Here is a 26,940-nt window from a genome sequence, read left to right as displayed (position 1 = left end):
TTTATTCATTTATTTAATTCTACCGCTCATCTGTGACATCACAACATAGCAGTAGTTTGAGCATTTTTTATTTTGTGGGGTGCAATTTTACAAAATTTGTTTGTGCAAATATTGCTATTTTTTAATTTTTAACAAATGTGCTTAAGAAAACTATGACCTTAGTTAGGCGAAATCTCGAGATACTGATGGTAACATTGCTCTATAGCCTCACCCCCTTCACCTTTTATGTTAAAAATTTATTAGCATCAATATATAGAAGTAATCTGACCAAGTTTAGTCAAAATCGGTTCAGTAGTTCTAGAGATGTAAGGTGATTTAGAAGCCAACACCGAACACACACGTACATTCGAACATTAACATCCGGAAAATTTCCATCCGGTTTTTTGGGTTCCTTAGGTGACAAAACATCAAGATCCGGTGAAAATCGCGTATGTCCTAATTTGATCGACTGCAATACTTTCCCTTTAAGAGCTATAGCGCTATCTAGACGAGAAATTAAAAAACAATCTGTATTTACTTTTCACACATACAACGAAGTTACATGACATCAGTTATGTTAAATTTCTTTCTTTCTCGAGCAGCCAGATATGACTTAGATAGTTACTACTTAGACGAAGACAGATACTAATGCTAGTAACATTTTAATGGTGTATTATTGCAAAGCTGCACATATCTTGTAAAAAGTTATTAAAACAGATAAAAACCAAATCACAACAATTTTATGGTTTTATTATTTTTTTTATTAAACTCATTTATGTAATCAAAGAAAGCAAATGGAAATTAAACAAATTATTGATTCAGAAAACAGTATCAATGTTGGATGGGTACTGATGAATTCGATTCCTAGCCAGAATCGAGTTGTTTTCCTTATAATTTTGTAGTCATCATCATTAAGAAAAGTATAAATTATGAGTTTTGTAATCGGGCATACGAATTCTTGCACACAAAATGAATGCTTTGTATAAGATCTTAGAGTCAGTAAACAAAAACTGGCATCAGTTTTACAAGTAATTCGAATGAGTATTTGGAGAATATTTCATTGATAGTGTGAGTGAAGGAAATTGGATCTTCCGGATACTAATATTGGACATTCCAGTACTAGTTAGTTGTAGTTTGTTTTATCAGAAAACTGGAAATCTTGCGTTTATCAAATCACTGACTTTTTTTCTGATGAAGGTAGTTTTAACAAAATGGTTTAGCCAATTTTCAAAAGCAACATCAGTGATAGATAGTATTTTCAATGTACACTTAAAATTAGATACCAGCAAAAATATAAATCATGTGATTCGGTATTGTACGTAGATGACTGTTCGTAGGTTGCCGTGTTCTATTTGGTAGATTTAATTGTAACATATACTTGATTTTCTCGTGAAAATGGGTAGATACTCCTTAACGATCCTAGTTAAGAAAAAAACCTTCTTCACGGATTTGTCGATCCTGTCTTAATGTGAATTTATACGTTTTCCAGCCTTCTTGTTCCGGGAGAAACTATATATCCATTCTACCTGTTCTTAACCTAATCCTATATGTTTTCTTTTCGGGGTAGACAGAGCTATGAAGCCTCGTGGACGGAGATTTATCTAGGGGCGTAACCTAACAAATCCTGAAGGTTTTGAAATAATTCGGTAGCAGCCCTACACGAGATTTATTGGGTTGTATCGGTAGGTGAACTATGGTATTTCTCATATTATTAAAAGTTCATGAAGGAAAAAGCTGGAGGGATTAGCGTATAATTTTCTTGCAAGTCTTCAAATGAAGTAAACAGTGAAAATTTTGGTTTCTATATTAGAAGATAATTTTTATACAACACTATCTATGTATGAACAAGGCTTACTAAATTATTTATTTTGATGACGTATGATGATGACTAAAATTGAATAACTCTCTTGTTTACATTTTATCTTGTTATATTTTTATAAATATTAATTAGGCTTTTCTTTCTTAATATTAATTTTCTATTACCCTCTGTTTTTTTATCGTTAAATTTATATTATAAAAAGATTTAAGTACTGTAAAAATCAAATTTGGCTGTTTTTTAGAAATGGGGGGGACTGTTATTAATCAACAAAATGTCATTAATATTCGTCATTCAGGATCAGAATTATACGAGTAAAAATAAATAATTTTTTAAACATATATTTATAGTAGTGAGAGTAATGCATTTATTTGTTTATAAAAATTACCTGTCATTACAATGTTAATAAATTAACTTTCTTAAATTTTAGGAAAACAATCAAAAATTTCAAGCTCCTTACATCTTTATAAATATATTAGCATCCCTTTCGCGGTTTCTCCCTCGCTATATAGTTTCCTTCCTATAGTTTCGCTCCGTTTCCTGTCGTGGTCAGGGGAAGCTTAAAAATGTTTAACCAGGGTGCTCTCCCCCCTGGATCCCACCTTTTTCATTAAATCCATGTTGTGAGAATAATAATGATAAATAAAAATTAATTGCTGGCCTCAGTGGTGCGAGTGGTAATGTCTCGCCTTACATCCGGAGGTCCCGGATTCGAATCCCGGTCAGGCATGGCATTTTCACACACGCTACAAAATCGTTCATCTCATTCTCTGATGCAATACCTAACGGTGATCCCGGAGGTTAAACAGGAAAAAAGAAATTAAAGGCTGTTCAATTTCTGTGTATCGTAATTTCTTAGAGCAACAGTTTGGTCAGTGGAGGATACTGATTGGTTTTTAGATTTTTCATCGCGGCTTCGCTCGCGAAATATGTAATTAGAATTATAAACGTAAATTACCGTAACAATCTCATAAAGATTGATTCAATAGTGGTAGCACAGAACGGCTAAAATGTAAAAAACATCAATTTATGTTTTTTACCCTTAAAATATTAAAATTCAAAAAAAGAAAATAGTTTTCAGGTATTTATATAAAGAGTATTTGCAAGCCCAAATCAAGTGAATATTTCGTTTAGTTTAATCCGAAATGGGGAAAGTTTGCAATCATAATTTGGAATTTTTTTTGCCTTTCTTCACTTCTTGCAAGGTCGAATTTAAAAAATGTAGAAAATGAGTTTTAGATATTTATATGAAGACTACATAATCAAAAATCAAATTGATATCTTCATTTGTTACAGATAAATTCAAAAAATAGTAAAATAATGTTATCCCATTTTAACCCTTTAAATTCGATATTTCAAAAAATCTAAAATTAGGTTTTTAGATACTTACATGAAGATTACACACTAAAACTCAAGTTGATATCTTCATCTGTTACTGAGAAATTAAAATAAAGGTAAATTTCAATGCTATTTTTAACCCTTTAAACTAGGAATTTCAAAAAATCCTTTCTTAGTGTGTACTTACACCGTAAGAACATACAAATTTTCAAAAATTTATCTTTAGTAGTTCTTACGGGACGTTGATGAATCAGTCGGTCAGGACAAATTGCTTTATAGGTATATATACATACATTTATATATATATATATATATATTAAAATAAAATATACTCTGTATTATTTTTATTTCTTAAAGGAAGAAATGAAAACAACTATTTCTTTACATAGAATTAATTTATCCGTTTTTAACTTGCATATTTATTCACGATTTATTTAACAGTTTTCTATATTATTCGGTTATTTATTAAGTAAATCATAGTATCATTCTATACTAAGTGAAAAAAAACCAACAGTTACCAAGATATTGATTGATTAAATAATTAACATGACAGCCATTTTGAAATTTTGATACAGAATACATCCATATATATTTTTTTCTTAGAGAATGCTGATTTAATTATGTAATACTGAATTTAATAATAAAATTTCCCTTAGTTCTTGAAAAAAAAATATATCCACAAAAAACGCAAAAGACAGACAGTAAAAGTTGCTCTTTTTTATAGGATTTTTTTTATACTCAATTTTATATAAGGAATCCATTCCCACATTTTTCAGTGTATTTCAGGGATATTTATTTATAAACTAAAGAAATATTTTTTAAATAATTGACGTTACAACATTTTTAATGTATCTTTTTATTGTTGTACATTAATACACATGTATATATAAGATGTATTACTATTAAAGTAAAAACAAGAACAATTTGATAAAAAGACTACGAAAGGCCTTTATTTGAAACAAAAAAAAATAAAAAAATAAAAATGACGTGTATATCACTATAAAACCCCGTCCCGTTCTTCAAAAAACAAAAAAAAAAAAAAAAAACAAAATAACTCAAAAATATATTTTTATGCTTTCATTAAAAAAAAAAATGTTTTAATTTTGTCCATCAAAATTTTCTATACATTATATTGAGTTTAACAATGTCTACGAAACATTTTTACTAAATGTGTAATTTTACTAAATTACGTTTAAAAGATTATTATTTTAAAGTTAATTTTAGATTAAGTTTTTACTTAAAATGCGGCTAAGACTACTAAAACGCTGTTCCCTTGAGAAAAAAACGCTTTTAAAAATATCCAACTAAGAAACTTCACCGTCAGGTATTACTTCAGAGGATGATACGTAAGAGTGTAAGTGAAGTGTAGTCTTTTACAGTCTCTGGTCGACCATTTCTGAGATGTGTGGTTAATTGAAACACATCCACAAAAGAACACCGGTATCCCCTATCTAGTATTCAAATCTGTATAAAACTGCCTTTAACAGGATTTGAAGTTTGAATTCTCGACTTCGAAATCAACTGATTTGCGAAGACACGTTCACCACTAGATAAACCCGGTGGGTGATGGCTTATTACTGCGGTTAAGAAACACTTAAAAATTAATTTTTTTGAATTTTTGGCTTTTTGGACACTTCTGGTCCAGTTAATTGCAATCAATAGGGGAGGTGCACAACTAGATGTTACAACAGTCCTAAATCCAAAATTTCAACATCCTACAGCTAATCGTTTTTGATTTATGCGAGATACATACGCACGTGCGTACGTACGTGTAGACGTCACGCCGAAACTAGTTAAAATGGTTTTAGGGATGTCAAAATAGATATTTCCGTTGAAATCTGTAAACCAAAATTTTTCGCGATCACAATACTTCCTTTACTTTGTAATAAGAGGTAAAAAGGAAAGGAATATGGCCTTTGAACTCGGTTGTGTCAGAGTGATTGTGAAAAATGAGTTCTTCAGTGTATTCATTTAGTCGTGAAAAAATCAATTCCAGCATCAGCTCAAGATAAGAATGCCCCCTTACTGTGTTTTCCTCAAAAAAAGGCCATACATTTTTGTAAACGAAACCGCATCAAAATCATTAATTTTCGGTGAATCTCGCTCTTGCTGTATAATCTTGTATGGATTCTTATTTCCCATTTGTGAACATTGTGACGTGAAACATAACCGCTAAAATAAGATGTTTCTTTATTAAAAATTAACCGCGGTAAGAACCTACGGTCTTCCATATCAACTAATAGGATATCACAGAAATTTTTTCATTTTCTTTTCTAGCTTACACGAAGAGACTCTGTAATACATACCAAACAGTCATATCGCTAGTTTTTGTCTAGTGATACGAGTGGACTTTTCCGGGTTTCGCTGAAAACCTGTTAATTCGTTGTACATTTTACTCTGAAATGAGTGGTCGCCCTGGTTTCTACCCGTTACATAAACATCCCGATTTTCTAATTGTTTATACTGGGACGAATGTTTTTAACAGATAGTGGATTGAGCCTGAAACGGTATCGAAACGTATGCTGAACCGTATAATGCCTCTGTCTTGTTAAATTGTAAAATAAAAAATTCCTTCTGTTGCACAGATGACAAGTTGTTTACGATTGAGGTTAGCGTACTTTTGAGCACTAGAATTACAGTAAGGGGCCAGGACGCGCACTTTCAAACGGTGCAATTTCATTCACTAATCGTGCGTGGTTGTACAGGTATATAGTTTTGAAATCGGATCGTTCTTTTTTACACGCTGAATAATAATCTTATACTAAATTATGATGGTGGGGAAAAAGGGAAAAAATAATCGGAAAAAATCATCTATGAAGACAGTGTCTTTCTTTATAAAATATTTTTCAATAAGTTATGTTGTAAATATCTGTAACGGAACATCGGAGGACTTTTTTCTACAAAAAAAAAAAAAAACTAATAATCAAAATCATTTGATCAAATGCAAGGCTTGAATAATGATGCAAATAAAAATTTATTCCTGATAACTTGAATTGACAATTTTTTACTTTTGTCTAAAATCGGTTCTAATAATAAGAATTAAAAGTTATAAATTATTTAATTATAAGTTATAAAAAATTTTGAGGTTATCCACTGAACGTTCAAGTATTATTAATAATACTCTAAGCTAGTCATGATTATTAAATATTTATTAAGCTCACATATATGTACGTTTGAAGTGTATCATCTCTTTGGGCTTTCAAAAATCAGAACGGTTTACAAAATACACAGTTTGGCTATCATAACTATGGACCAAGTTAACCGATATTTAGAAAATTAGAAATGTTAACCTAGCCTTGTGTTTGTATTTATGAACGAAAAATTTTTAGTAAAAAGAATACTCAATTATTCTTAAAAAAATAGTAATAATATCCACCTGTATAAATTTCATAAAACTGTTTTTGTGTAATTTAATTTTACAAGTAAGGACTTATGCTTCCGTTGCCTATTTTCATAATTTATCGAATCGTTTAAAATACAGTCTCATTAATTCATCTCACTATTATATAGAGAACATCTTTTTCGTTTGTTCCCGATAATCGCGAAAACTACTGAACCAGTCATTATGAAATTTCAACTGTACCTTTTTACTTATGAATCTCAGAATGTTTACCACAATTCAAACCTCACCAATTTCACTATTATATAAATCATAATTTAAAAAAAAAACATAAAAAAACGTATAAATAAATAACGTAGAACTTCTATTAAGTTTTTTAAGTCGATACCTTGATATTGACTATATGCATTTTATAGTTATTCAAATACGTAACATAATTAATCAATGCAATGCAAAATATGGAATTTCTGGACTTTGCTGTGGTAGGAAAAGAAGATAAGAGAAGGGAATTTCATGCCTACTTTTAAAATATAGGGCTAAGTTTGTCATTTGATTGGCGGTTTACTTTCTGAATCTGAGAATATTACCCTATTCTAACACTTTGTTTTATGTTTGAAACTGATCAAATATCAGCCTGATCAAATATAAATTCCACTTTGAAAAGGGAACTCATTGAATTATTGTAAAAGTTTCTGCAAAATAATAACGATTTCAGAAAGTTTCAAGTATAATCTTGAGTCGAGATTTATTATTGAATTAAAGAGTTTGAAATTGATTATTCATACAGACTAGATTCCGGTAGGTGAACATAGAGGTCGATATAATGCACCTTCAATTGATGAAGTAACTGCATTATTGGACGGTGGTCCAAAGGATATTTTTTTACGTGATCGTAATGGTCGATTACAATGTGTTTCTTAGCTTCAGTTCTAATGATCACTTATAGTAAAATAATAATATAATACTAGTGGCCCTTATTGCTTCGCAGCATTATTATAAAGTAATGTTATATATTTAAAATATCAACTAAAAATCTTCAAATTTACTCAATACGGTTGCATGTGAACAAGTTTCACGTGTTTAGCATACGACAAGCCCCATCTTACAATTCCAGCAACATTTTGGTCATCCCTTGCCCGAAAGGGTTGGTCATATCAAAAATTGTTTCAGCCAAACTTTTTAGGTAGTGTTTAGAGTATTAACGACCACTTTAACCGATTCGATACTTTGCCTATTAAGGAAGGTATAACTTTTTTGTCTTCAAAACCCCATTTTTCACCTCCTGGGCCAATGATTGGTAATATAAAAACAAATTTACTTATATAAGTTTTAGACCCTTATCCAAAGAATAGTAGGAAGTTTAAACGAATTTTATATTGTAGTTAATAAGAAAGTTATAGCGATGTTTTTTTTTGTTTTTACTGTTTTTTTTTTATTTGATCATCCCTTGCTGTAAGGGTTGATTATATCAAAAATTGTTTCAGACAAACTTTTTAGGTAATGCTTAGTGGACTAACGACCACTTTAAACCGATTCGATACTCTGCCTATTAAGGGAGGTATGACTTTTTTGTCTTCAAAACCCCACTTTTCCACCTCGTGAGCCAATAGTTAGTGATATCAAAAAACCTTAATTACATAAGTTTAAGGTCCTTATCCAAAAAATAGTAGAAAATTTAAGTGAACTCAATATTTTACTTAATAAGAAAGTTATAGCGATATTTTGTTTTTTCGAAAAAAAACACCCCCCATTCCCTCCCTATGGTCCGATTTTGGCCATTAACGAACTCGACCGAGATTTTGGGACGAGTTATTTTTAAAGAAAAATTTGAAAGTGATTGGTGTAAAATTACGGCAGTTATCGTGTCCACAAGAAAGTAAAATATATATATATATATATATATATATATATATATATATATACTGTCTATATAAATAGACAGTTTTGAGCTGACGGTGATTTTTGGGTCTGGGGGATGTGAAACGCGAAGATATATCAAAATTTTACGGAAGTCGAATTATGGTACCCATTACAATAGGCAGCTTTCTTATGAAATCTACATAAAAATCCACTAAAAACCTATTCCATTTACGTCTCACTCCCAACCTCCTTTTTTCTATGATAAATAGAATATGCTTACTCAAAACCACAGATAAAATGCGTGCTCAAAACCTATTTCTAGTCCCAATAATAAAATACCATACCAATATTAAAACCGAATTACTTACAATTACAATTTTTAATTTAAAACTTTTGACTTTGATTTTTGAGTAAAAAATCCAAAAAAAATGAGAAAGGGAGATTGTTTCTTTCTTTTTATCTATGCATTTCAGTTATATTTAATCCCTTCTTCCCCACAGTTTTCTATGGCGAATGTGCTACGCTAACTGGACGTGGTAGTAATGATGTGGAGATCTGAACAGTTAATTCATTCTTAATATTTGTGTTAATTTGAGAACTGCTTTATCGATGGTACTGTCCGAAGACAATTTTTGCTACGTTTATTTTGACGGTTGTACAAAAAACATGAACATTCCTACCATACAGCATCTGCTGTGAAAATATTATTTTATCTTAAAGATGATTTTAAATGTTTTAAGTTTTAAATTTTAGTTCGTTCGCATAATACTAAATTACGAATTGATGAGCCAATCATTTCCGATTATAGCCTTTCAGAGGCGAATTAGCTACCCTAAACAAATTGTGAGCCTCTATCTTTTATATTGTCATGTTTCTGAGTATCGGTTAACAGTCTAAATTTACGGTTGTAGACCGTAAGTACTACCTGACGTGAGATATAAGATACACGTCATTCCCGAAAATAACTATTTTAAAATAATTACCATCATCCCATGCCAGGCTTACTAGAAAAAGTGAAGACAGAAGTCGTTTCCCAGTTTTCTTCTTCACTAAGGTGAATGTAGCTTTACATAAGCCCATCGGGTCCAGCAATCATATTTAACCCTATAAATCTGTAATATAAGAATTGGTTGGATTAACGAACATTATTCCTGATAAAAAAAACAAATGTAATTAGTCTTTCTTGTTTTGAGATGCTTTTACATCATAGTCGTAAGGAATTCTAGGACAACATTAAGAAAGAAAAAATGAAAAAAAAAAAACATATGTACCTCATTCTGTTGAGAAACAATACTTTTGTAGAGTACTCTACAAAGAAGAAGATTCATTACCTTATAAATGTGAAAAGAAACACACGTCGATTTCTGTATTAATTAGCAGTTATTTGTAAATTCCTGATTCTAACAGGAATCTATGAGTGTAGCAGGGGCAGTTAATTTTTATTTAACAACAAGGCTATTTGTTTTGTAATCTTGTAAACTATTATTTTTTGCTTAGACTGAATGATTTAATTTTAAAAACGATTCACTATTGTAGGCTGCAATATGAGGCGCAGTTTTAGTGGAAAATATTTCATGTTTCAGAAAGGAGGTATCCCAGCAACAATTACCATGTGACTGTCAACAAATTCCTGCGTGTGTCGGTCAGGAGGCTGTTGGGGACGCATCGCTAGGATGTCATAATGGAGGCTAGGTTGATCCATACCGGATCGACGACGACTGATGAAAAGCCGGCTGTGTTTCCTAGGCCGTTTTCTATCGAGTCGCTGATCGGACCGCCGACCGAGGTCGTCGATCGAAGAGGCAGAAATACGACCGCCTCCGTCGAAGAAGAGGAAACCGATCCGGATCCGCCTTTATGCAGGTGGCCGCCTGTATCTGTAGGAGGACAGGCGGCACCCCTTCCGTTACCCTTTTTGTACGGCTGTTCCTGGTTACCTTTGATGCCACCGGCACCGCACCTTCTGGCGCTTGCTCCTCCCGGTCCGCCCAGCGATGACTCCCGTTCAGATTCTTCCAGATCGCCGCTTACGCCTCACGACCTCACCATTACCTCCGCCAAGAGTGGTTCGGCCACAGGTATGTTCATACTCCTATATATTTATAAAATAACTAGAAAAAATTTATAGGCATTGCAGGCCTTAGATCCATAATAATTAATGCGAAAAATTCCATTATTTGAGAGTAAATATTTTTTGGATTGCTATTTTCATTTTAGAGCTTTTAGAAAATATTGATCTGGATATGGGAATTTCCTGTTGAAATTGTTTGGGTATTGCGCACGTTCCTGTTTTTTATCGTAATATTAAAGTAGTCGTAAGATTATTTATTTTCTTGGATGTTTAAAGTACGGTTTAGTTTGCGGCAGTCCTTTATTCAGCCCTCGTTTTTGTTTTTCTTTCTATTTTAACAAAGGTTATGCAAAAAATGTGCGATAAACTAAAAGAATTTAATCGGAAGACGGTTCCGAATTAAAAACCAAGTTTACCAAACCTTAATTTGGCGCTGACATCAGAAAGTTGATATTAAAAAATAAACGCCAAAATGATCATTTTTCTTATTTTAAGGCAATTTTTTTAAAGTTTATTAAATAACATCTTATCAAAAAACTTCTACCATATGAAAAAAAACACTCGAAAGAAACAGGAAAAGAAAAAAAAACAGAAGTGATATAAAAAGGCTGGTATAGTACATGAGATAAGATATTATGGTATTCAAAGAAACAGCGTAAAGAGAATTTTATATAAAAAACGAGGGTCTATGGAAAACGGGAATGTTTTTTTTTAACTCACAAGTTTTTCTTTTTTTCATGAAAATACTTATTATAACAGAATGACATCACATTATATAGTATTACATTATAACTATTCAAAAATAAGCAATGATGAAAAAAAATAAAAATATTTTAAATCATCAATGTAAATAATGACAAAATGTAAGTAAGTAGTCTTCCTCTAAGGTTATGTGAAAAATGTAACGGAACCATCAGAATAAATAAATCTGTAAAACAAAACAAAATTTTCAAAATCAGTTCATTTTCTGAAGAATAAGTCTTGAAAAATACATTATAAAATACTCACGGGTCAAATTGAAAACGTCCATCTTTTAGTAAATCTGTTAAAAATATTTATTATAAAATTTAATTAAATTACTATAAACAGATTATCTTCGAAATATTGGAAAGTTTTATTTGTGCAAAAATAGCTTTTTTCGGTTTTATTTTTTTGATATTTACCTAACACGTTTGGTTTCTGATCTATTATAATATCGTTAGTAACATGATATTCCCCGATGAATGATTATAATTAAATTATAATTATTATCTCTTTTGGACAAAGAGATAAAGCTTACACACAGAAATCCACCGTAAAAGAAAACATTCATTTAAGTGGAATTTGGATAAGGATAGTTACATAGGTTAATATACGCGTACGCGTGGGAGTGTGCATATGCGCGCAAGCAGGGGTAGGAAAAAGAACATTAATTATTACGAAGACTATTGATTAGCAATATTACTTGAACATCTGATATTTCATTTCATGCAATTTAAACGTAATTATTAGAATAATTTATTAACACAGTTATTGTCGATTAGTAAATATTCCTACCTAATGTTATCGGTGTAATTTAAATTTATTTCTGTTAATTCATGAATAATTTATTTATCGGTAGACTTATGAATTATTAAGATAATAATTATCAAACCTGTATACATCTAAATAATGTATAAACACAACAATTATATTATACTTGTATTTTTATTAATCATTATAGATTAGAAAAACGGGAACTGGAGATTTTAAAGAATTGTAATAGTAGTTAAAATTATTTTAAATGTTTTTCCCAGTGTTTATTTTCTTTTCATAAAACAAATTAGAAAAAAAAAATTCTGAGTGGGAGATCCATTTCTCGTTGATTAAAAATAATGTCTTCTGGTAATATAACATTTTACCAGAACATTAGGAAAAAATTATTTAAGTCCATTTTATTTTCGACAATGGAACTTTTCCATACCGTAGTGTTTTTACTTTCACGGCGAATGTATTTATAATAGCTATATTAACCCTTTTAAATCTGATGTGTACTATTGTACACGCAATATACAGAGTTGAAATGATAAAATCAGATGATACTTTCGGTTCAAGAGTAACTAGTTACATTTGAACACATGTTCTTAGTTCACATTCATGATAGCAGGGCTCTCTGGTAACCCACCTGGTTGGTCTAGTGGTGAACTCGTCATCGCAAATCAGTTGATTTCGAAGTCGAGAGTTTGGGACTTTTGGATTTGAATACCAGATCGTGGATACCGGTGTTCTTTGGTGGTTGGGTTTCAATTAACCACTCATCTAACGAATGGTCGACCTGAGACTGTACAAGACTACACTTCATTTACATTCATACATATCATCCTCATTTATCCGCTTTGAAGTAATACCTTACGGTGGTTCCGGGGGCTAAACAGAAAAGAAAGAAAGGGCTTTCTGGGAAGAATTATGCAGAAGTATGCTATACTGCATTTTGTGAAGTAAGGATATGTTTACGGTTTTGTTGACTCGTTGATCTTGGTTTATTTTTCGTTCTTATTTGTTAATGAATTAACTTTAAAAAAATATTAGCATATTCTTAGAAGATTGTTGTTTCAATAAGAATAATAAGTCGTTTTGCAGTTTCTATTGAGCGTAATAGTTGGTGTGTACAATTATAGATATTGGGTTTCTATTATCTTTGATAGATAATCTTTTAACCGATAGACTGATTTCTCTGTTTTATTTATTTATAGTTAGAAAAGTATAAATTAAAAATTAAATTGTGGAAATTATTTTTATTTAAAATTTAAATAACTATAAAGCTATTTAAACCATTTTTTAAATAACAATTTGATATACTCTTCTATTATGATCTAGAAAACTTTAATGGATTTCGTAATACGGATCATCGAATTTATTTTTTTTAAATGTGTATAGTTTTATTAATTTCTAAAAAAAATATTTTTTTTAAATTTAGGAATTCAGTTTCTGAAAAATTCATATCATTTAAATTGAAATTTTAAAAGGTAAGCGAAGTGTAGCAGTTTTTTTTGGGGAAACATATTAAATTTGACGCTGAAAGAAATTTTAAAATTTAATAGATAATTTTAATTGCATAAAAATATTTTGAAACTGATCAATCCATGTGATATTCTAGATATTTCTGATATCTTTTGCAGCTTTCTTAAGTCCGTTCCTGAAACTAACTGCATTTGAGCTTTGAGTACTCTTGTAACTTGTTACGTTAAATCAGGAAGTGCTATTATAACCCAAAAACAGAATAATGGGATGTAGGGAAGGAGAGAGAGAGATTGAGAGAGATAGCTAGATAGATAGATAGATAGAGAGAGAGAGAGAGAGTGAGAGAGAGAGAGAGAGAGAGAGAGAGAGAGAGAGAGAGAGAGAGTGAGAGGGGTGAGGGAGACGAATATTTTTATATTAAAAAGTAGTGAACAGAAAGAAATTGAAAAATGAATCAAAGCCAGTCAACTGATGTCAAATAGTAATACAAACTATCGAAAACGACTGCACGTCCGCATTCTATCGCGATTTGGTCCAGGGTGTGGCCAGAAACAATCATTTCATATAATAAGGTAGGGTAGTATTAAACAGAGTGAAGAAACGTAGTAAATTTAGCGGAGTCCGTACCGAAAGCGCAGGAAGATAAGAGGACGATTACCGCTGTCTGTTGCAGACCAGTAAAACGAATCGAATGCCTCGCCCCGTAATACGTTTGTCTCACTTTTGATAAATAGTCTATCGGTGAACTACCGGTGGCATGAATCTTGTGTTCACGCGTACGTAAAACGACTCGTTTCGCGTTAAATAATTGGTATAGTAGCCGTCGTCGACGGACAATGCTATAAAAATAATAAATAGACCCGAAAACACTGCTACAAATAACATCTTATCGATCGGACATACGTTTACACACCCCGGTCGTGTAAACATACACACAACTTGTTTCAGCTATAATCGTTTTTTTTTTCAATTCCATTTTTCTATTGACGAAATTAATTTCGGATTTTCTATTTATAAAAATGTTTCAATCGTGTTGCAATAAGTTAAATTACTAACTTGTATTGTTATTATGTATAAAAAAACTAATTAAAACCTACCCGGTTGGTCTAGTGGTAAACTCTGATTTCGAAGTCGAAGTTCTCAGTTCAAATCCTAATAATGGTAATTATTTTTATTCGGATCTGAATACTAGATCGTGGATACCGGTGTTCTTTGGTGGTGGGTTCCAATTAATTACCGTCTCAGGAGTAGTCACCTGAGTTTATTCAAGACTACAAATTTACCGGTACAGTTACATTACACTGATAAGTCGCTAATGACTTTAATTGTTGATGCGATTATAAATAAAAGTATTAAAGAAGAAAAAACCAATTATATGACTAATTTTTAACGTATTGGTAAATAATCCTTTATGTGTTGTTTTTTCTTACAATAAATTAACTTGGAAAGATAAAATTTGATTATATTGTAATTAATTTTGTGTTTATAAGTTTTGCTTTCACTCCGAACGTGATTTTATATTTTGCTTTTATAACAGGAACTTTTAATAGAACATTTTGAGCGATTAAACATGGCGTATTTATAATTTCTGACCTGACAAAAGAGTTCCAAGGGGTAAGAGGAAAGAGATCGAACAAGCAATACTATTTATAATTAAAATTTACAGTAAAATTTTATCTTCTGTAACCAGATGGAAAAAAAGTGTTTTTAAAGAAAAATTCTTTATACTGATAGTTACATAATAATACATTATATAGATGAAAAAAGTAATAAATAGAAATTACAACACGAAAAGGAAGGCAGCAAATTCAGTTGTTTTACATTTTTTATTTACTATTTTTAAATAATCATCTTCAGAGTAATATTGTTTGTATAAAAGAAAATCTTGTAATTGTATTTTAAATAAATTGACTGGAAGATTCTTTAAATGGGCTCAGTATTAAAACTGGTAGTACAAGCATAATAAGGTTAAAATATTGCTTTGTATTACACGAAAACAGTTATTTGTCAGATTTAATAGAGGTGGATACTGTTATTTTTTATTTATTCTTGTTAACAATAAGTGACTATTCTTTTAAGGGAAGCAATTTTAGGCCTGAGATTAATAGCAGAAGGAAGATTAAAGAAAAAAAAAACAACATACTTGGCATTTATAGACCTAAAAAGGCATTCGATAACGTAGACTGGAATAAAATGTTCAGCATTTTAAAAAAAATTAGGGTTCAAATTCAGAGATAGAAGAACAATTGCTAACATTTACAGGAACCAAACAGCAACAGTAATAATTGAAGAACATAAGAAAAAAGCCGTAATAAGAAAGGGAGTCTGACAGGATGTTCCCTATCCCCGTTACTTTTTAATCTTTACATGGAACTAGGAGTTAATGATGTTAAAGAACAATTTAGATTCGGAGTAACAGCACAAGGTGAAAAGATAAAGATGCTACGATTTGCTAATGATATAGTAATTCTAGCCGATAGTAAAAAGGATTTAGAAGAAACAATGAACGGCATGGATGAAGTCCTACGAAAGAACTATCGCATGAAAATAAACAAGAACAAAACGAAAGTAATGAAATGTAGTAGAAATAACAAAGATGGACCACTACTGAATGTGAAAATAGGAGGAGAAAAAATTATGAAGGTAGAAGAATTTTGTTATTTGGGAAGTACAATTACTAAAGATGGACGAAGCAGGAGAGATGTGAAATGCCGAATAGCACAGGCGAAACGAGCCTTCAGTCAGAAATATAATTTGTTTACATCAAAAATTAATTTAAACGTCAGGAAAATATTTTTGAAAGTATATGTTTGGAGTATCGCTTTATATGGAAGTGAAATTTGGACGATCGGAGTATCTGAGAAGAAAAGATTAGAAGTTTTTGAAATGTGATGCTACAGGAGAATGTTAAAAATCAGATGGGTGGATAAAGTGACAAATGAAGAGGTGTTGCGGCAAATAGATGAAGAAAGAAGCATTTGGAAAAATATAGCTAAACGAAGAGACCGACTTATAGGCCACATTTTAAGGCATCCTAGAATAGTCGCTTTAATATTGGAAGGCCAGGTAGAAGGAAAAAATTGTGTAGGCAGGCCACGTTTGGAATATGTAAAACAAATTTTTAGGGATGTAGGATGTAAGGGTATACCGAAGTGAAACGACTAGCACTCGATAGGGAATCTTGGAGAGCTGCATCAAACCAGTCAAATGACTGAAGACATAAAAAAATTTAAATACTGCTTAAATTTTGTTATAAGCATATTTCATACCGTTCTTGTAAATAATAACTTTTAAAAATTTTTTTTGAAAACAGATTTTCAAAAAATTTGCTCGGTCTCTGTTTAGAAACAAGGAGGAATTTTGGGATCGATTAGGACGAATCATGTTGAAAGTACTTCAGCAAAAGGAAAGGACAGTGATTTCATGAAGAACAATGATAATAATAAATAAGATATTGTAAGATTTATTTTTTTATAGATTTCATCAGAAAGGATGAGCCCAAAGGAAAGTTTATTCCTTACTATCCTATAGAACCTCGAACACGCTGTGAAATTTTATATTAAAAACAAGTACTGAAAAAAAAACAAAAATATTTGAAATTTTAACTTTAGTTGTGGTTTTATAACCACATCTTTATCTTAACCATTTTGTTGAGAATTAAATTCTTTAAAAGTTTTGTTTAAAAGCGTTATATGTTTATTAATCATTTAACAAATTTATTGTACATTAAACATAAAAAAAAACAGGGAATTTTACCCCAATTTATTGGTTTTCACCCAATATTTCTCAAAAACTACGGTTCTGGCATTTATTTTATTTCATTTTTCAGGTCAAAATCCATAAGAAATCACTAATTCTTCCCTTTAACTAATGTCCTAAAAACTTCTGTAAGCCTTCATTTCATTGGGGTAATTGAAATCCGGGCGAAATTTTTTACCAGCCGTAACTCACAAACGAAGCATTTTAGGACATACGTTTATAGTACTTTATCATTATTTTCAGTAGTAGAATAGGTCATGAAATTCCCGGTAGAACTTGGTGATACATTTGAATATATTGGGGCTTATAATATTTAGAGCCCCACATATTGATTTGACTGCTTATTTCTGTATTTTCAAATGTCTTTCTGACTTAAACTATGATCTAAATTTGAAATTAACAGAAAGTAAAAAATAACTAAAAAAGAATGTTATCTTAAACTGAAATTTATTATTTTCATAGAAGTCCGATCGATCATAAAATATAATTGTCTAACCGAGAGATTCTGTTGTATAGATATTGGAGATTTTATATTGCATGCCAGTTTTATTGACATTAAAAATTTTTTTAGTTTTAAATAAAATATTAAACTTCTTTTTTAATCGATACATTTAAAATCAATAAATAACTGTGTGATTGATATATTTTTAAGTAGATCTAACAGAAAAAAAATTATATATAAGTTTATAGCAGCTCCTCGCAAAATTTTATAAATATCGTTAACGTAAATGGGGTGTAATGTGAAATATAAAAAATTCAAAATATTGAAGATTTAAAAATTATTTTTTTATAGTGTAGTAATTTGTAAAATTATTTTTTATATTATAAAATAATTAATAAAAAATATATTTTTTTAATATAAAACATGAAAAGAATTTATCAGTCGTTACGGAAGTACTATTTTTTTGCTAATGCAATGCATATTATAAATTGTACGTTACTTCTTCCATTATTGTCTTTCTCTAAAAGGTTGAGTTTGAATCACAATTAGGCTTAGTGTTTTTCATTTGCAGAAAATTTCAAATCTCGATTTAAATAGAGAATAACACAGATTGGACATCAGCCGTTGTTGCCATTCTTAATAAATAAATAACTAAAATAACTACATTAATATGTTTATATATATAAAAAGAAAAAAAAAAAAAAATATATATATATATATAATTTTTTTTTCTTTTTGGAGTACAAATGTAACATTTTGGAGTAAAAATGAATAAAAAAAAGAAAACTGAATGATGGGGAAGAAAATTTTGATGATCTAAATTATGGTGTTGGGATGCATTAGAAAGGTATGAAAAACTTTAAGTTAAACTTTCCGTAAATTATTTTTTTAAATAATTATGTATACTTTTCTCTAAAACTATAGCAAGAATTAAATGAAATTATTTATGGGTGTTTACTAGGTAAAGATGTATTTACACCTTTTTTTTTAGTTTTCTGTCTGTAACGAACAAATTTTAATAAAGTTTTTTATTGCCGGAAATTTTCATAAAAAAGTACTTATTTAAAAAATGTGGAAAAAAGATCTCGTTAAAAAAACAAATAAAGAGAAAAAGGTGTATATTTAAAACAAAATTTCCTTTAAAATGATATAAGATTCATGTTTCTATGACAACTAGTCCTTTAGAAAATGAACCTAAATATCACTAATATTACATTGCCGAGATACAAGGTACCATCTCCCCTTAAGTATAGATCTGTAATAAACTGTTAAAAAATATGAGTTCTTTCGAATTGTTAAAATCAATATCTTGGTAGATTACAAGTTATTTCTAAAATTAGTCAACAAATCAACTGCTTAGTCACTTTTTTGACTAATTTGGGAAAGACCTAGGTCTTTATAATTTGAAAATACACTTTATTAATAATACTGTTCAATTTATTTTTACTTTTAGTAACTATTTACAACTGATATTGAGGGTACTCCAGTATTAAAGGATGAATTCCTTAAGGATAAATTATTAAATAAATTCTCATAGTACAATTAAATTAATTTAGTTGAAATTAATTAATATATCTTGATTTGAATACTAGATCGTGGTTACTGGTGTTCTTTGGTGGTCAATTAATCACACATTTCAGGAGTGGTTGACCATTGACGTACAAGACTAAACTTCATTTTGATTCATACATATCATCCTCATTTATCCTCTGAAGTAATACCTTACGGCGGTTCACGAAGCTAAACTGAAAAAGAAAAGATCTAAATATATTATTTAATATTTCTTTTACTTACGTATAATTTCATCTAAAATACCGTATAAAGCTCCTTCAAAAGGATTTCAGGATGCCAAAAAAATGCGCTGTTACATCATAGTTTAGCTTCAGAAAATAATTTTAATCTAGTAGTTTCGGTATTTAGAAATTTGAAATTCTATCTGTTCGATCATATATATTTTTGCATGTATAACTTCCTTAAAAAAAAGAAACAAAAAATTCTCATTTATTTCTAGAAAAAAACAAAACACAATTCACTTTCATTAAACCATGCTATAAAACTACTATTTGTAAATCTTCGGTTGCTAATGTTTAAAAAATTCTCTCCCTGTTTGAAAAAGATTTTTATCTAATCCATTTAAAATCACATGATCTACTGCTACCTAAAATGAGTTAATGATTTTTTAAATTACTTTGCGTGTTTGAATAACTATTTAATTTCTTTCCTTTTTTTACAAATATTTTATTTTATGATGCTGTTGGATCAAGTTCTTTTTTTGTCCCTCCAGTCAATGGTATAATAATTCCATGAATTACTCGTAGAGTAGCTTACCTACTCTTTTTTGAAGTGAACTAAAATTTGTATAATTATTTATTGGTGTGAATAAAATATTTAGTTATTTGTTACTATTAAAATGTTACAAATCCTAATCTCGCTGCATACTGTAATCTCATGCTGTCCGTAAGTGACAACGGAATTAGTATTGAAATATGATGAACTACGATGATGAATTGTCATACTTTGAATTGTGCGCTTTGCTGTTATAATTTCAAGTTTTTTGATACGTAGTAGATCGAGGTAACCCTCCGAGTTCTTATCACGCAACCGGACCTTTAACGGCGACAGAGCGTTTAAATTTTTAACGAATGAAATATCGAACTGAACAGCAGGGTCGTCAGGTAAAACTAGGATGAGGGTAAAACTGTCGAACCTTTCTCTTTTTTTAATATCCGGTGAGCAACCTAATATTTCTTTCTCATAAAGGCCTACTGTTTTATTTCTACCGATTTATTAAGTGTCACATATTTTTATGTGGCACTTAATTCGACTCCGGAACAAAGTCGAATTTTCCATTCTTTAATTAATAAAATAATAGTTAGAAAATAATGAATTAGAATTTTTTTCGGTAGCAGTCCAAAAGAAAATTCAATGAATTTATTGTGATAAATCTAAATACGAATAAATCATCTATCTGAAAATCACAGTTGATTTTCAGATAGATGTATGCCTATCACACTAATAATCTCAAGAATAGCAATGCCATTAATAACGATGGTAACATATCTATTGTCCATAGTAAAATGGGATATTATCTTTTAAATATTTTTATCTATATTGTGTCTAAAATATAAGCCTATCTTCGGACTACATGAAAAAGACTGTACCAGTTTTAAGGATACAGAAATTATCTACAAGATCTTTTTTTGGTTCCGGTAAAAAAGATTCCACGAAAACTTCGAAACTTTTATTCAGTTATGCAACGTTTATAAATACGAGTACAAAAATATTCAAAGTTTAATCATAAAAGAAAAAATGGGAAATTACTCCTAGAAAATTCACCATCAAGCTAGACAACACAATTATTTTCGTATTACACCGCATAACACTTCCGTATACGAGAAGAAACCTTATTAGATTACAGTTTTTTTCTTAATGAATTTCCTAGCAATTTATAACATATAGCTATCAATATATTAAAAATTAAATTAAAAAATTTCGTTTCACAGAAACAGTATTACTCTGTTAACAAATTTTTTTAAAATACTAGTTAATTACATAAATTCGGATTTATTTGCATGTTTTGTTCGTGAGCTTACAAATATGCAGATGATTTACCTTTAAAAAGTATAGACCGAGACCCGGTCTCAGGGGAGGGGCCCAGGAACAACATAGTTGTTCCTTTTCTCGGAGATTAGAGGCAGGCGATAAAAAAGATACACCGGGGGGGCTGAACCGCCATGCTGGTAGGTGGGGCGGTCCTCTTAGAGTGCTCTTTTGGGCTGAGCTTTACTTGATTGTATGTCCGGCCCAGAGGAGTAAAAGATAATGAAAAAAAAAGATGATTTACCTAATGGCAGTTACTTTGATTTGATCGAATACGGGTGTTCTTTGGTGGTTGGGTTTCAATTAACCACACATCTCAAGAATATTCGACCTCTCTTTTTCCTGTTTAGCTTCCGGTAATTACCGTTCAGATAATACTTCAGAGGATGAATGAGGATGATGTGTATGAGTGTAAATGAAGTGTAGTCTTGTACAGTCTCACTTCGACTATTTATGAGATGTGGGGTTAATTGAAACCCAACCACTAAAGAACACGATCTAGTATTCAAATCTGTATAAAAGTAACTGTAATTACTAGGACTTGAACGCTGGAACTCTCGATTTCCATATCAGCTGATTTGGGAAGATGTGTTCATCATTAGACCAACCCGGTGGGTTTATTGTTATATAATTACCGTAATTATAATTTACATGTCCTATTTCGACTTCTTATCTAATGAAACTTGTTAACTACCAACATAAGTTATACATATGGTGTGTGTGTGTGTAGGCGTTTTATATATTTTTATATATATAAAACTGTATAGATTTAATTTGTCATATATTTCTCATTACTTATTTAGATTTATTGAGATTAATGATTATAAATAAATTAACGCTTTCTAATTTCATGATTACCACAAATTTATATAATTTTTTTCCTATGTGATTAGAGCAAACATTTTTCATGTAATTCTTTTAAATTAAAAAAAAAACTTTCACTATTTTTTTTTTGTACAGAGAAGGAGCGGTTCTATTCTTCTATCACCTTGTTGAAACAAGGGTGGTCTCAATTAACTTATACTGACAAGAACATTTCTGGCAGCGGCAACCGTTTATGTGTAAATGTGCGCCACTATTAGTCGTATAATCTTGAAATAGAAGAGGCATCCTAATAGCCTAAACTCTCCTCTCTGTTTCAATTTATCTTTCTCTCTACCATACTGACAAACATACACTCACACATACACACACCACATGCGAGTATGTTTATATATGTAGACTGTTGCACAAACCACTCTAAAGAGATGTTCCACGGTGAACATCAGTTTAAGTGGCCGTGCGTAGCTTTAGTGAGTTAACAGTCGTCGTAATTCATTCGGAAAATTTAAATACGCTGCTGTAAACACACCGGGTAATGTAATAATGTGCAGAAGAAGGAGGAGAGCGGTGAGCTATTTCGGAAGACTATTTGTTCGGTCGATCTCCGCTGATACGCCTCATCGCCTCTCGTCGTCATCGCAGTGCTTTATACCGGTAATTTCCATCGACTCTCTTTTATTTAACACCGATTTCGACGCGCACAATTAATAATAAGGCACCTGAGATATCGTCACAGACTTACCCGCATATTTAAATGCGAGTCACACTTAAGTTAAGCTCCCTCGCGCGTGTGAGTACGTGTGGGTGCGGACGCACACTCCTCTGCATTAGATTAATATTGTTGCTGTCTGATTCGACAAAAATAACCGACAGCCGCATTAAAATTATATTAGGCTAATGAAAATTGTAGCTAATAGTCTAAATTATTCTAAAATTTATTATTATTTTTATTATAATTACTATCATCACCACTTCACCATCATTTTCACCATCTATTATTACTATATTAAATACAATTCAACATCCCGAAAAATTTACTAGAAAAATTAGAACGTCATAATTTTGGATAATCGATTTTTTCTTGGTAGATCATCTCGATTAATTACAAATAAAAATTACATTGTTGTTTTCTCTTACTAGTTTTTCAACTACTGCCGGGTCTGGCTGTATATGTGTTGTGTGTGATGTGTGTGTGTATACCAGCTAGCCAGGCCTAACGTAGCTGAAGTGTAAATGTAAATGTAAATGTGACGGTAAACATGTTGTCTGGATTAGACTCTGGTCGATTAGTCCTGAGACGAGTGGTTAATTGAAACCCAAACACCGAGGAAAAAACCAGTATCCACAGTCTAGCATTCAAACCCATATAAGAACAATTGCCTTTACAAATACTCGAACCTTAGAACATTGTAATAAAATAAATTACATTATAATCTTAACATTTTTCACTTCAAACATAACAAGTTTTTCGTCATCAGTAACTTGTCTGTTTAGTGCATTTTTCTATATTTTGTTTTACATATATTAAAAGATAATCTATACATAATTTTATATATATATATATCCCGACTAAGCGAATGGTATTTTCGTACTTCTCATTTCTCAAAACGAAAAGAAAAGTTATTTTTATTCCCCACTACCACTCTGAGACCAAAAGTAAAACCGTACGTTTCTTCAGAAAGTCAGTAAAAAGGTGATGACTACTTGACTACTTGGCCGGTCAAGTAAATTTTGCGCCAATCACTTTTAATTGATACATAAAATATAACGACCCAAAATCTCGGTCGAGTTCGTTAATGGGCAAAATCATGGGATCATGGGAGTGGAAATTGGGGGGGGGGGGGGCTAAAAAAATCGCTATAACTTTCTTATTAAGTAAAATATTGAATTTTTTTAAAGTTCCAACTATTCTTTGGATAAGGGCCTAAAACTTATGTAAGTAAAGTTTTTAGATAAAGGGGTGCAAAAATGGGGTTTCGAAGACAAAAAAATCATACCACCCTTATAGGCATAGTATCGAATTGGTTTAAAGTGGTCGTTAGCCCTCTAAACATTACCTGCAACTTTTGTTTAAGAGAATTTTTGATATGATCAACCCTTACGGCAAGGGATGACCAAAATGTTGCTGGAATTGTAAGAAGAGCTTGTCGTATGCTAAACATATGAAACTTTTTTCACATGCAATCAACTCGTATTGAGTAATTTTTAAGTTTTTCCTAACATTAAGGTGGAAAAATTTTTTTCCCCCTCTTAGCATCGGTGAAACCTACCTTCGCCTTCCGATGTGCCGAAAGGGATTTTTTTATTACCTTTTAATATATGATTAATTGTTAGTTCTACTTTCCATCTGATCCACCATGCCATTAAAAGATACTTCTACTTAAAATTACTCCTAAATCTATATTAAATTCCCTAGCAATGGACTTAAATGGATTAAAGAACAATTAAAAATATTATCGATTAATTTATTAAATGTTATACTATGTTTTACCATTAAACACAATTAATTCTAAATGATTAGTAATCCCTACTTTGTATTCTGTCGTGTTTGTATTTTAGAATAGATTATGCGTATCCTGATAGGAACTTCTGTCTGTGTATATTTTTTTTTATTATGCGACAGAGTTACCTGACAGGTTCACAAATAGCTGCTCACTATCACATTTTAATGAGCAGTTCTCGGCCTCCTCAGTATGGATATAATGGGAATCTAAACTAAACTCAAAATGGGATCAAAATTTGTAAAAAGGGATTTGATGAGATCTGCTTACTGAGAAACCGAAGATCAAGACAAATATAAGATCCTTTTTTAGAAAGGGCATCTATTTTGCCCACAGTTTTTTTACAGGATGGAACATATTGACCAAGGATGAAAAAGTGAAATCGTTGATTAGTTTGCTGAAATATACAGTCTAGTATTTAATATAGCCTAAATACATAATAAAAAACTAAACTTTTTTCTTCCAGAAATTAAAAGAACCAAAAAATAGATTCAGGATTCGTATATATATATATATATCAGTAGAATTATGTGATCTGTAATAGAATTAAATTGAAATATAAATTCTCCCCAGAAGATAATTGCTTAATTTGATTTTTTATGTATGTTTGTGCAAGCGCGCGTTTATTGGAACAAGATATATTTAATGTTGTTAATTTGCGTTGTTCTAAATAAATTTAGGCTTAAAAGAATGTAATAAATTAAAGGTATAATTAAATAAAACATCTAACGGATAGTTAAATTGGCTTGGCTGTTGGGTACTTTAGCTACAGCAGAGGTAGATAATTGTTTTGTATTTTGCTGTTAGGCAGCACATTATTGTTATTATTATTATTGTTATAGCGTCATTATTATTTCTGTTGATGGCTCAATAGTTATGTTTCGTCGGCCATCACAATTATTATACACCTGATTTAATGTGTGTGTGTGTGTGTATTTATTTTGTTTGTATATGCGTGTCTGTGTGATCGCTGCGGAAACCAGTAAACGAACTCTGCATATTTGATTAGACCGCGTACCTTTACACAAACACACACACATACATACATACGCGCGAGCAAACACACAAATATATATACATACACAAACTATGTTGGGAATTCCAATTTTACTAACGATTCAAATACACATATTCGTATTGACTACAGTGACTTCTATTCACAACGCACACAAATACACGCGCGCACCCATATACGTATATAAACACCCGAAGTCACACGGTTACGATATAATTCTTTTTTAATACCGAAATCACATTTTTTATGTTTAAGTGTGAGGGAACGCGGCTTGAGTTAATCAAGCGAGTTCCTTACAAGAGTTTCGATCTTTTAGTTTAGACTAAACTGTGTGTGCAAAGTTGGCAACGGCTACCGATCGCAGAGTAAACGATTTCATTATTATTCGTGAAGTAAAAGACGTTCTTGTCACAAATTTATTGCAGTTTACAATGTATGATGACAGCCGTCACAACCATTAAATGGAACGAATCATAATATAACAAAAAAAAAAGAAGTACATTTATAATAATAATAGGTTTAATAATAATAATAATAATTTAACTTGTACAAAAAAAACGTAGTGACGGCTTTTCTATGAACTATTCTCTGATGTAAGTAAATAAACTACTTGACTCGAACGCTGATGTCACGTACGTTTGGCACCGGGATGGTTTTTTTTTATAAATCAAGAGGTCCTAAATCAATTTGATGTGAAAACATCAAAAAAGAGCTTTGTTGTTCAAACATAGTACGGTATTATCGAATACTTTTGAGGAGTTTACCTTTATGACACTATTTATTTAAATTAATCTTGTTTTTTGAAAAGAATTCATGGATTCAACAGAGTAAATAATCAAGTAAACATATATTTAGTGATTCTTTAAATGGATTTAAATTCTTAAATCATTCACTTTTTCATTTTGTTTTATCAGTCGTTCGACTGGTAGAAAAATGCACTTTTCTATTCCTTTCTATTATGCGTTAATTTCTTAATCTTAAAACACTTCCTGAATCGTAATCACTTATCTTTATCCTATATTCTAATATTTTACTTCTTCTACCTTTTTACTCTCTAAATTTCCGTCTATAATGAAATTTACTTACTCTGGATGACCGAATGTACGGCCAGCCAACCTATTTCATATCATTGATTATAACATGTAAGGGATATCTTATTTAAAATTAAAATAAAATGATTCGGAAATTTATATTTGGTATTATTTATTATAGTGTACAATTTATTTTAAACCAAACACGTTAATAAAAGAAAGTAATTTAATTAATTGTCCTCCGTTAAGTTTTTTCTACGGTTAGAAATTTTACAGGTAAAATTAAATAAGTTTAAAAGAGAATAGCCATATTTATGAATTTGAATTGGTGGTTAGAAAAGAATTAAAGTGGAGAATAAAAGAAAGTACGGCTACCAGATACAAGTA

General features: G+C 30.7%; 1 protein-coding gene across 1 annotated transcript in view; it reads left to right on the top strand.

Moving 5' to 3' along the window:
- Nucleotides 1-26,940, top strand: part of LOC142324842 (uncharacterized) — a 53,208-nt gene that overhangs the window by 9,149 nt on the left and 17,119 nt on the right. Inside the window, exon 2 of the mRNA XM_075365880.1 lies at nucleotides 9,917-10,411. Coding sequence (XP_075221995.1) covers nucleotides 10,015-10,411 — 397 coding nt within the window. The 5' untranslated portion in view covers nucleotides 9,917-10,014. The remainder of the gene's footprint in view (nucleotides 1-9,916; nucleotides 10,412-26,940) is intronic.

The sequence above is a fragment of the Lycorma delicatula genome, chromosome 5 (assembly GCF_047948215.1).
Source record: "Lycorma delicatula isolate Av1 chromosome 5, ASM4794821v1, whole genome shotgun sequence".
Taxonomy (NCBI): domain Eukaryota; kingdom Metazoa; phylum Arthropoda; class Insecta; order Hemiptera; family Fulgoridae; genus Lycorma; species Lycorma delicatula.
The sequence above is the reverse complement of the archived record's forward strand: the minus strand, read 5'-3'. Positions and strand labels throughout refer to the sequence as shown.